This window comes from Cucumis sativus, chromosome 6 (assembly GCF_000004075.3).
Source record: "Cucumis sativus cultivar 9930 chromosome 6, Cucumber_9930_V3, whole genome shotgun sequence".
NCBI lineage: Eukaryota > Viridiplantae > Streptophyta > Magnoliopsida > Cucurbitales > Cucurbitaceae > Cucumis > Cucumis sativus.
This window is the reverse complement of record NC_026660.2, coordinates 25095704-25108445: the sequence shown is the minus strand read 5'-3', so window position 1 is coordinate 25108445 and position 12742 is coordinate 25095704. Positions and strand designations below refer to the sequence as shown.

At 31.4% G+C, this 12742-nt stretch overlaps 1 protein-coding gene across 6 annotated transcripts in view; it reads left to right on the top strand.

Annotated features, from left to right (window-relative positions):
* Positions 1 to 5808, top strand: part of LOC101222087 — a 39123-nt gene extending 33315 nt beyond the window's left edge. The window contains exons 25-36 of one of the 6 annotated variants that reach the window (XM_011659515.2): positions 45 to 161; positions 272 to 439; positions 1079 to 1207; positions 1292 to 1381; positions 1497 to 1603; positions 1685 to 1821; positions 1973 to 2055; positions 2133 to 2228; positions 2370 to 2492; positions 4497 to 4580; positions 4760 to 4903; positions 5089 to 5808. In XM_011659515.2, the coding sequence (XP_011657817.1) occupies positions 45 to 161; positions 272 to 439; positions 1079 to 1207; positions 1292 to 1381; positions 1497 to 1603; positions 1685 to 1821; positions 1973 to 2055; positions 2133 to 2228; positions 2370 to 2492; positions 4497 to 4580; positions 4760 to 4903; positions 5089 to 5427 (1617 nt within the window). In that variant the 3' untranslated portion in view covers positions 5428 to 5808. Of the gene's footprint in view, positions 1 to 44; positions 162 to 271; positions 440 to 1053; positions 1208 to 1291; positions 1402 to 1496; positions 1604 to 1684; positions 1822 to 1972; positions 2056 to 2132; positions 2229 to 2369; positions 2493 to 4496; positions 4581 to 4759; positions 4904 to 5088 lie in introns of those variants that run through there. The other 5 variants (XR_004217466.1, XR_004217465.1, XM_031887361.1 and 2 more) reach the window with 5 other exon arrangements.
* The last annotated feature ends 6934 nt before the right edge of the window (positions 5809 to 12742 follow it).

Sequence of the window (12742 nt, the reverse complement as noted above, 5' to 3'; positions counted from 1 at the left end):
ATTCGAAAACTAATGTCTTTGACCTTTTATAACTATGATTTCAGGAGGGATATGGGAGTGAGCCATCAGAATGTAAGCCACTTGTAGCAGCCAAACTCAGGGACATTAGTTTGAACTCTGTGTTCACAGAGCAGCAGAAATATAACCAGATTACTCTTCAGGTACTGGTTTCCATTAACCTGACATTATCCTGGCAGTTGCTAAGTCATTCAAATAACCACCCATTTATTCTAACAATTTGATCAAGTGCTAATTCGTTAAATTGGTGCAGTCACTGAAATTGGAGGAGAAGAGAGAAGGAGCTACTTTTGCTGCAATGCTTCGTAGGCATCGACTTGATTACAGTGACTCAAATGATTGTGTTCTCAAAATTGTGTGCGTCCTGAACTCAACCAGCTTTCAAGTGAAGCAAGTGAAGTACTTCTCTGTCGTTCTGCAGGTAATATTAAGCATTATAACATTGGCCATACACCGACAGGACTTTAGTTGGCCTCATTGCTGGTCGATTGGTTATGAGGGGAAAGGAAAAAAAAATGAAAAAGAGGAAGAAGAAATGGCTTCTGTAGGGCTGCTTGAAAGTGCCATTTACGGTCACATCATAGTCTCAACAATGCTCATCCTTAACTGATAACATTCATGTTCCACAAAACATTTGGTTATAAACATAGACTCCACAATCACTTGTTCAAGAAAGTAACTCTTCCAGGATAGTAATTTTGATTGGACGGAAGTGGAAATATCGGTATTCATTCATGTGAATAGTTTGTTAGATAATAAAGCTCATTAAATTACTACACTAATTCAAAAATCTTAATCTACTTATGACTATTTTATTTTTGTGACAATCTCACCCATCTCATAAATGTTAGTAACTATTGAAGTTCACCGCATGAATAAAATAAAGGAAGACATAGAATTACAAAAATTTGAATTCAATACCATAGATTCTAATATAACGTTTCATTTGCTATAAGTTTTAAATTCTAAATTATCACATCTTCCGTATTTAACTTAGTCTTAACATAATTTTTCCGTGTGACTCTCTCTGCTTAGATTTTGTTAGTGCTAATGTTCACAGCCAATTGATTTGAACCTTGACGAGGAGACCTTAATGAGAATCGCTCCATTTTGGAGAACATCTCTTACCAACTCAAAGACTGAGAGCCAGCAGTACTATTTTGACCATTTTGAGATCCACCCGATAATGGTCAGGCTTTATGTTCTCTCTACCTTGCTTAATCTAAATATTCAACTGAAGGTTGATTATAATTTGAATTATTTATTTTTTTAGATTTTTACAAATTTCCTTCCTGATGAATCATATTCAAGTTACAGTTCAACACAGGAGACTCTGAGGACCTTGCTGCATAGTGTAGTAAAGGTGTGCGACTTGACAGACTTGTGCGCTCATTTCTCTTGCTCATTCTAACATCTGTAGCATTTCTACTATTACATGCAAGAATTTGTTGATTTTTGCCCTTGTTCTTACTTTGTAGATCCCTAAAATGAAAAATGTGGTTGTTGAGCTCAATGGTGTTCTAGTTAGTCATGCTTTGATCACAGTACGTGAATTATTTCTTAGATGTGCTCAACATTATTCATGGTAAGCAGAACTTATCTTTGTTTGGTTATATTTTATTTTTTATATGCTGAATAAAATTAAAGTCACATTTTAATGATCCAGGTATGCCATAAGGGCTATCTATATCGCAAAAGGAAGTTCATTGCTCCCTCCAGATTTTATTTCCATCTTTGATGATTTGTCTTCATCTTCCTTGGATGTCTTTTTTGATCCCTCTAATGGGTTTATGGGTTTTCCAGGTAAAGCAAATAATTTTTTGCCAAATTCAAATTGAACCTACCATTTTTCAATTTTTCCAATTGTTAGTTGCATTCATGATCGAAGCTGATTCTACCAATGTTTAGAGGTCTGTGTGTTAATGTTCAATTGCTGTTTGGCTATTGAGATCAGGGACTTTGAAGTTTATCAAGAAATTTATTGATGTGAAAAGTGGGTCAGGTACCAAACGCTATCTTGGAGATTTAGGGAAAACTGTGAGTCTGATAATCTTGGCATACATGTTGATTACACCTAAATGATAAAATCTAATGGGATTTAAACTGATTTACAGTTCAGTACAGCTGGATCAAAAGTTATGTTTGCTGCTATAACTGAGATTTCAGACTCTGTTCTCAAGGGAGCAGAAGCAAGTGGTTTTAATGGAATGGTAGATAATCTTTCTATTCAAGTACATTAGTTATTCTTTTCTTCTTTTTTTGTTTGTTTGTTTTTTTCCCTCTCTACGTTTCACCTAACCTGAAATAATATATAAAAAATGAAAACTTTGGTTGTTCCTGCAATTTCGAAGGTGAGTGGATTTCACCAAGGAATACTAAAGATAGCCATGGAGCCATCTATACTTGGGAGTGTACTGATGCAAGGTGGCCCACAGAGACATATCAAACTTGATCAAAGCCCAGGTGTTGATGAGGTAAGTGTGTGGTGTACTAGTCAATGTTGTATTCCTTGCTCGTGATCAATATGGATGACTTCAAGTTGACTATGCTAGTAATATCTCATACAACTACAGACCTTGAATACAGTTCGTAGTTCTTTTATATTTTAAAGAAAATAGCTCAATTCTCAAGATATGTTTTTGGATTATTTTCCCCTTTAATTGCATAATCAATCATCACACGATACCCTTACATCTTTTTTATTTTCATTGTGCACTCATGAAACATGATATATAGTTCTCTGTTATATTATGGATGAAATTACACTTTGTAATTTATCAGCTTCGTTGCTCTCCCAGTGATAATCACCAAAGGAAAACCTGACAGTTTCTTCAGAAGAGAGTGAGCAAGTATTGCGTATTAGACTAGAGAAATTTCACCATGGATCCAACAAAAGAAATGTCATCTTTGTCCAAAAGCCAAGAAAGATGGTCTTGTATGTAAGAGAGTAGTGAAGGAGCTCACTGCATCCCTCTCTGGTTGGGCACCTAAAGGAAATGGCCCATGCGCTTCCTTCTTTGTTCAACTGATTACATGTTCTACTTTCTTGCTGACTTGATAAGGCAAAATGTCATGGAAATTTTTGCTTAAAGCATCTTGGTCCTTGTCATTTGTCATGCCAAAAGAAAGCCAGTACCATCCCCTGTTTTATGGGTTGTGAGGATAGAGAAAATGTTCTTGAACTTGACAATGCTGAACCTTGGGCCTTTAGAATTTCAATGGTTAACCTCATAACCTGCTCAATTCTATCCTCGTCCTCAATCACAACTCTTACAAACTGATTCTTCTTCCTTCATTCTGTTTCCCTGGGTTTGTTAGCTTTAATTTTCTTCCCAAAGATTGGGATCAGAGATCAAAGAGCCACTATTCTAGTGTGTTTCCAAAGCACGATATGTCATAGGAGATGCCAGGGATTTTTACTCTCCTAAAGAATGAGATGTAAAATTGTAAAACTTAAACCCGGCGGAGACAAAAAATTACTGAAGGTACTTCCAACAACCAGATAAACTGGGAGGAGCACGAAAGGTTTACATACATACATATATATGATACCACATCCACACACGCACACACATATATATGGTATCATATATCAGTCAGGTACACAAAGGTTGAGCCAGCTTGGCTATTTACTTTGTATATTCATTACTAAACTCAATAATATAAATATATCAATACATGAATTACTCACTAAGTGAATTGATTTGTACCATTAGTTATGGTAGATCTGAATGAAATAGAATATTTTGTATTCCAATAATCAAACTATAAGATGCAACCTTATATAGGATAAAGGCTCAATACATAAAAGAAAAGAATAATAACGAGAATAAAATAAAATCATGGATAATTTTACAATGAAATAACTTTTTGTTAAGTAAATACATGCAGAGTGAGGATTTAAACCGTCTAACCTTTTGGTCCAAGATATTGAATTATGTTCGCGGGTGAAAATATACATATTATTTGCAAAAAGATTAATGTATTTTCTTGTAATTATTGACATCTACAGAAGTCTAACAAAGTATAATTTACCGGAGGAAAAAAAAAACAAAATAGAAAGGAAAACCATATGTAACACGTGGTAGTAAACTAGTATAATTAAAATATTACATCACACTGACATCATTGCAGTGTAATGTTGGAAAGAAGAAGAAATATAACTTCTTTATCTTCAGGTTGTGGATTTAATAGGTAATATGGTTTTGTTAGAATTAGTGGCCCTTGGAGTATTTTTGGAAAGAATATGGAAGATTTTTCCTATTTCCTAAATCTTTTCCTTTTTTCCTTTTTGTTGTATTCTATTTATTCTCCCTCTTTGTACCTATTGTATTATTCTTCAGAAAAATAATAAAACTAAAAGCATGTGGTTTTTCTCCTGGTTCTCAGGTTTCCACATAAGCCTTGATTTCGTGTTTATTGTTTTCAATAGGTTTATTTATAGTTGAACAACGGTTTCCTGTTTTTTATGGCTGCAGTTATATATTGAAGGATACCTGCAAGCTATGCTGGATACATTGTACAAACAAGAATATCTTAGAGTTACAGTCGTTAACAATCAGGTATGTCTGGGAGCTGATCAAGAAATTCTTTCTTTATATATTTGTTGATGACTAAGGAATCATTCACTGGAAAATTTCTGCCCCCGACCATAAATTCTTCTGATGCACTATAATCTTTTAATTTGATAACCCTCATAACTAAGCTTTCAGAACTCAAATAATATTGTGTGTGCATTCAGGTTACCCTAAAAAATCTTCCTCCAAACACTCGTCTGACTGATGAGATCGTGAGACGTGTGGAAGAATTTCTTGTTAGCAAAGAATTGTTAAAAGGAGATTCGGGAATGAGTAGTCGCCCTTTTCAAGATCTTCAACGTGAAAGTGTAAGCTTATCAACTGTCCACTTTCTTGTCTGTTACATTTTCTAGCTTTGTTTTTGGTTCTGAACTTGTAACTGGGTATTCCAATGTATGACTAGACTTCCATGGTAGAGTTTAAGCTATAGGCTGCTATAACTTTGAAGATAAAACCCAATTACTAACCAATGTTTTCTGCACCTATCGTTCAGGAATGGAAGATTGGACCTACATTGCTAACGCTCGGTGAACATCTCTTAGTAAGTTTTGCTATTCGTATACTGAGAAAGGGTGTCAAGCAGATTGTAGTCAGGATTCCTCGGAACAAAGAATCGAAATCTGATAGTGAAAAAACCGATCTTGCATTAGTTCCAACTGACAGGAAACCCAAATGTAAGTTCATCTGGACTATGGGAATTGGCAAGTTTATGCTGAACGGTATTTTAGCATATCTTGATGGTATGTTGTGCCGTTGTATCCCTTGGCCTATCCTACGGCGGATTGTAAGTGGTTTTCTGTTGACTCTCCTTGACAACAATGACAAGGAATAATTTTGTGTCTGGTCTATATCTGTCCTCTGTATATCCTTTATGATCAAAACAGATTATCTGCTGCTCAATGATAAAATGTTGAGAAGGATATCTCAAAAGTCAAAGGTAGTGTAGATCTTAAAGGTAATTTCCAAAACAGGTTGATTGACATGACATCAAATTTCGAAATATATCATGAAACCTTGTTGATGTGGCCATTTTTAGTTATGGCTTCAACGGATGTATATCAGAAATGAATGACTGGATAAAGTTCCTCTCGTTCATGGAGGAAACTTTACCACATTGATTGTAGAGTAGACTAGAGGAAGGTTTTCTTGTAGTAGATATTGTCGATTGTTATTAATTTCAATTTGCTAACGTTAAATATATATACAAAAAAAATAAAAAAATACTTCAAATTTTGTATAGCTTCGAAATTCAAGCATGGAGCTAATTTTCTTTTTTTTTTTTTCAAATTTGCCTCTAGTCATCCTCAAGTTTGACTCCATGGAGATCACCAAATCAGTCAACTCACTATGATTCATTTTTCTCTCGTTAGTTTCTTCCTAAAATTAATTACTTCCAAATTTGATTCAACCCTAAAATTCTCCCTCTCCCCTAATTGCTTTCTCATTTACAAAAAAAATTGAATGGAAATAGATAGTGATCTATTTTGCTACATCACATCGTAGATAGACTTTTATTCATTTTATTCTAAACTCTAATTTAAACATTTATAAAAACTAAAATATTTTTACAAATATTATTGGTTTTAGTCGCTTCCTTTAATAATGAGATAAGATTACATTTCTATCTTAATTTCAATCTTAATTTCATTATTTTATTTGTTCAAATTTAATTAACAAGCTCTTAATAGAATCTTAAAACTAGTCTTTTAATTTTAAATTACATCAGAATTAGTTTATTTAACAATAATATTTATACAAGAAAAAAGTGAATGCTAATATAGATTGAATTTCTATTTGTAAACATTAACAACAATCCAACGACTAATATCCTCCATCTTTACATGTTTCGCAATTCTTTTGATTAATTCTTCTCACGAATATCATCAATCATGTTTAGTTGTTGATTCGACGAACTAATATCTTGTGAAGGTTTTAGATATCACAAACTCCCAAGGCTTTCTTTGTCAAGTTCTGAGAGAAAAAATGGAAAAGAATAGAACAATCCAGTTTTAAGTAAAAGTAGAAACTTTCGTTGAAACATGGAAGCTTTTGAGAAGCAAAAAGAAAAAGAGTTTGTTAACCAAAGACCCACTGATTTTGCAAAACCTTGGGCGCTCAAAACCCACAGGAAACTAAACCTTTGGCTTTTCATCACACACAAAACGATATCCATTAAATCAAATTGAAATCTCCACTTTCTTTCATTCTATAAAAATCCCTCCAATTCTCTGCAATTACCTCTCTCTTCCACAAAACCAAAATGGCTTTCATGATTTCCAAAGCTTCGACGTCTTTCCCAGAAACTGAGAATCCCCGGAACTCGGACCTCAGCCGGAACGACGGCGTTTCGAGCCATGTTTTCTTGAAATCTGCTGGCAAAATGGACAGAGATGTGGTTCTTCGCCGCATTCGTTTCTATAAGCGATTGAACAAAGTGAAAAGGACCTTGGAAAGTCTTGTCGGTAGCGGGGACGGTGGTTCGGAGGTTGCAAATGCGATGGCGGATGAGGGCGAGAAATGGTGGCTGCAACAGCATGATGTTTTTATGGGTAACTGAATCGTAGATGGTTTTTGTGATAGCTCGATTCTCTTCTAATTTAGGTGTGATTTCTTTGATGTAAATGAAATGATGTTGAATGCATTTGCTTGCAAGCGAATTGCAACAAGTGGTTTTAAGGAAAAGGGGTGTCGGTTAATATAGCAATTCAGTCCAAAGATTATTAGATACAACACAATCCATAACAAATTTGTAGATAGAGCAAAACTTGGATCCTTTCTCATATGTTTGCTTGAACTCCAACAATTTAATGCCTATAAATAGGAAGTGTGATCCATATGGAAGCCAAGTAAAAGTAGAGACTTAGACAACCTTATAGTGAAGAAAAGTTGGTGAGATTGTGTATGAAATAAATGAAAAGGTATCCTCTCAAATGTGTTTATTGTAAATTTCAAATAAAAGTTCTTTTCCTTCTAAAAGAAAAGAAGTTGTCTTTCTCCATTTTGAACCAATTTCTTCACCAAGAAATGTAGCCCTTTTACATACCATGGATTTAACCATCAAAGTGATAAAAATTTATTAAAGATTTAATTTGTTTTTAAGACCTTTATTATATATATTAACAAGGAAAATTGTCAAATAAAAGAATGACAAAATATTTACAAATTAATAAATTTTGTTTTTATATATATATATCGTTTTTTGTATTTTTTATAAACCTCTGGTCCTCTAATAATAATAATAATAATAGGGAGAGGATTGAATGAAATGGTGGTCTTTGGGCCACAACAAGCAGCCCACCAAAAGCCCAAATACGAAAAACGTCAAATCTCACAAGAAAACGAAAGGAAAATACAAGGCATGTAAATACAAAAAATCCCTATTTTTTAAAAAAATAAAGAATTCAACATTATCGTTTCCATTTTTATTTCAAACCTATCTTTGAAGAAAAATCCTTTTAGCATTTTGGATGAAAATTGATGAGTGTCCTTAAATATTTATACAAATTTATAACTAAATTTCTTTTTAACCTATTAGCTTATAATTTTAAATGGATCTCAAATCAAACCAAATTTAATTCATATATAAATGTCTTACGCTACTAATAAGTTTGTGGTACGATTGTGTTTTTTCGGAGAAGAGATAAATATATTTTTAAATTTTTTAAGATATTTTTTCTAATCTGAAGTAAAACAAAAAATAAAATATTAAAATACTAAAATATTTTTTTATATTGTTCATAACGCAACCAAGTGAAAATTATTAGTTATAATAGAATTGAAAAATGTATATAAAGGAACAAACGTTGAAAGGGGTAAGATACTTAATTTCTAACTTAATCATCATATTAGATCATAGCTACATGAACTAGCTTTTCATACCATACATCAATTGGTTTGTGAAAGTAAAGTAATTGAAACATATACAAATTGATAAAATGCGTTGAATTTGTTACATGTGGTGCTACAAACAACAAAGTATAGAGGCGCCATTTAATTTGTGCTAAGAAAAGATTCTCTCTAAAACATGTGTTTTCTCTATCTCGTAGATGTAGCTAAGACACTGTTAGTAAACCACAGATAGATATGTACATCGATTTCTTCATACGGTTTTTGTAATTCTATAGTTCATTGTTGATTTCTTTAACAAAATATATTTTCAATGTGGGTGATTCTCAACTTACTCCAAAATATAAAGCCTATTCAAGGTCACGAGTCCTTGATCGAATATAATATCTTTTTATACTAATTGTGACATCAACTTTCTCTTTTTTATATTAATTGATTTGATATTAAATTAGTAATTGGAGAGAATATGATGTTGGTGCAGTGATTCAAGTCATAAATGTCATGATTGCTAACACATATCAGATGTCAGTTGAGCTATGTGTTTTATACTAACAAAATTCTTTATATCGAATAATAACTCGGCTAATTAAGTAAAGGATCATGTTCTACTGAAAAATAAATAAACAAACAATTGCAATAGAGATCACTTCTAGTTTTACTGATTTAAGCATATAGTAAAATTATGAAAAATAAATATAACAAAGTATACTCCTATTAATTGACGTGGTCTAGGTCTAGGTCTGTATATATGTTTCTATTTGTTATATTTACAACTAAAAAAATCCATTGAAAATGTGAAAGATATAATTTAAGGATATGTTTAAGTAAGTTTGTGTAATGACAATTTTGTAAACTACAAATGAGATCTTCCACGTTCGTAGGGCTTTAACATGAATTCACACATTTTAAGCCATAAAAGGAAGTTAAATTAGTCAAAAAATGCCAAAAAAAAAAAAGTGAGGTGATCAAGGGAAGTGTGGGAGTGTGTCATCGTGAGTAGTTCGTTTTTCGATAGTATCGCCACAAATATTGTTTCATCCTCAATCCGATTTGTGGTTTAGATTAAGAGTGGTCAATTTTAAATGGATTCAAATCAAACCAAATTTAATTCATATACAAATGTAATATATCAAAAAAAAAAAAAAAAGCTTTTAGCAGGTTCATTGGTGTTATTTTGATATTTCTTTTGTATTTTAAGCACTAGTGGTAGTGTATTGGCAAACATTTTTATAATGAGGATAATTCGTTTGGAAGACATTGTTTGCTGACATGCATTGAGCTTGAAATGTCATTAGAGGTTATCCTAGTCATGACTAACATTTAATTAGAGTAGTATTCATATACAAAATTTTCATCAATAACTCACAATCAACGAGAGTTTAGTAGCAGTATTCATATACTAAAGGTTTTTCCCTTTCGTTAATAATTTTCTCTAGTTTTGATGACTGATTATCTTTTATTTTTTAATTATTTTTTTCTTCTTTATGAAATTGACAGACCTAGACAAAGCAGAGAGTTGTTATAAAGGATGTTATCAAACGTGCATGAAGTAGTGATGCTAAAAAAAGGAAGATGAAGTATGGTGAGAGGAGAAAGGAACCATGATTGACTTTTCAAGATATACATACCATATATGAGTAATAAAAAATCTTGGGTGAAAATTAAAAGCATTGCCTTAAAAGCCTATTATTTCATATTTAAACACATGTTTTATTTTGATGTGAACGTAGCTTCATGCTCTCAAATGTAGTTGATTATGAACAATAAAAAACATCATTGTTTCTCTTTTTAATTTATGCTATGCGAGAATGAAATGTTTTGTCACAATTTTTTCTTTACTATAGATTAAGTGTGTGTGTTTGCAGTGGAATTGGTGATTAATGATTAATAATCTCACAAATAAACTTTATTTCGTTAATTCGAAAATACTTCTAAGGCACCAATTATCTTTTTGAAAGTTTTAAATATTTAATATCTATCCACCTTACAATTGCTAGACGAAAAGTTAATCTTAATTTGAATAAGTGTGTTGTATCGATACAATCATAAATAAATAAATAAACATATATATATATATATATATATATATATATATATATATATATATATATATATATATAATTTATTTATTGTTTTGGGAAACTAAGGTTGCACCTAATTTTATGCGTCCAGTTCTTTTAACCTAATAAAAAAAGTATATTTAAGTTTTTTACAGAAAAATTATCACATTAATTTTTTTATCGAGGAATTGTGTTATGTTTGTCAACCAGCTGGTTGAGATACACTGGTGTGCCTAGTAAGTCCGTTAGCAATATTATCATCTCAAAGAACAGGAACTCATATATGTATTATGATTCGAAGTCCAACAAATTCACGTTGTCTCCTATCTCTTATCCCTAAACTTCTAGTATTTTATTAAAACAAATAATGGTGGTATAGTCTCTATTTGATTCCTAGGAGTTCCAAAACGTTACACTTTTAGTTTTAAAATTTTGAGCTTGATTTAGCTTCTAGTTCTTTCAAAATTTTTGTTATATATATATATATATATATATTGCTGATGAGAAGCAAGCGTGAGAGGTTGTATCAACTCATGCTTTCAAAGATGCTCAAAAAACGACATGAATTAATGAAGAAGGGAGAGAGGAAGAGTCGTGGGATTGGCTTTATGATACTATATGAACATAAAAAAATGCCAATATTGGTGTGTCATGCAACTTCCAAAATTTGACTATAACCTAATTCCAAAATTAAGTTATGGCATGTAATTCAAAAGTTTCTACCTAATAGTGTAAAATACTAGGGTTTGTTTTTATCCTATTATATGATCTATATCCATGCATGCATTTTATAATGGATTTTTGTTATATATTCATTCACTAATTTCTCTTTAAAAAATAAAACCCTAAAAAAAAAATTCGAAACCTACACGCCTATATGTCAATTAATATGAAACTTCTGAAGTTAGTCTCATGGCCACCTCATGATCGCATAGTGTTTATTTATATTATCAATTTGAAATTTTTGTATTGTCAATTTGAAAATTTGAGTTTCAATTCGTCCACCCCATATATTGTTTAAAAAAATGAAACTATTTTCATTCCATTTTTTTTTGTAAAGAAAATATTATAGATGAATAAGAAAAATGTGAAAAATATTTAATTTAAATTATTAGAGAACGGGGTAACGATACAAATAATTATAAAGCTTTTGGGTGTCCTTCACCCAAAGAGAAAAGGAAAAAAAAAAAAAAAGCTCACCAACGATTATTGTGGCTTTTAATTCCCAGTTTTCTTTTAAATATAATTTTATTCATTTTCTTAATTATCTTAACTTTAAATTATTTTTTTTTAGAATACGAAAACAAAGCTATATGAATTGGTTTAGCTAAGAGAGCCTAAGTCAACCTAATCTAACACACGACTTCTTAGACACAAAAAACGTTACCTTCAAAGAATAGGTAACGGTGATTAACATTGTCTTATATGGACACAAATTCATCACGTCCTTTTTTGATAAGGTTGAATTTTTATTCCTTTAACTTATTACTAAAAAGAGATATATTAAAAGAAAAAAATCATAATTTATCCCTTTTTTATTATTAGGTAAGAAAACCACATCTAATCCATTAATTTTTGGGTTGGTTATGTGTGTGCTTATTATTAAAATATATTACATACAAGATATTAGTCAAATTAAAAAAATAATTTACTGAATAGAAGAAATTTTCATGAATGCTGATGTTAGGCTAAGTTACAAAAAACTAAATACAATATATCTTGGGTTAGGGAAATTTGTTGTACTAGTTCCATTATGTCTCACCTTAATTAATTTAAAATATGAAAAGATGATAATTAATACTATAGAAATTAAACCTTGGAATTTTTGGTAAATTTTACAATTATCATAAATCTATAGTGACTTTGTTCACTCTATAACTATAACTAATATATATTTACTTAAAATATTTGGTTTTTATTCAATTTTTTTGTAAAATTAAAAAGAAAAAAAGAAATATAACTCAGTAAAGTTGAAAAAAAGAAAAGGAAGTTGAAGTTTGAATTGTAGTTTAGATATATGGATGTGGATTGAAGTGGAGAGTTCAAACATTCTTATCCTTTTGCTTTTCCTTTTCCTTTTCCTTCATGCATATCAAAGTCATAAATCAGGAATATTCCGGTCAATAATTTTGGCTCTGGGGGTACTTTTGTCCATTCGGAGTTTCCGCTTCACAAACACGGCGGAAGACTTCCACCTCCACGATCCAGATGTTATCCTCGCCGTGGTTTGCATGGGGACGA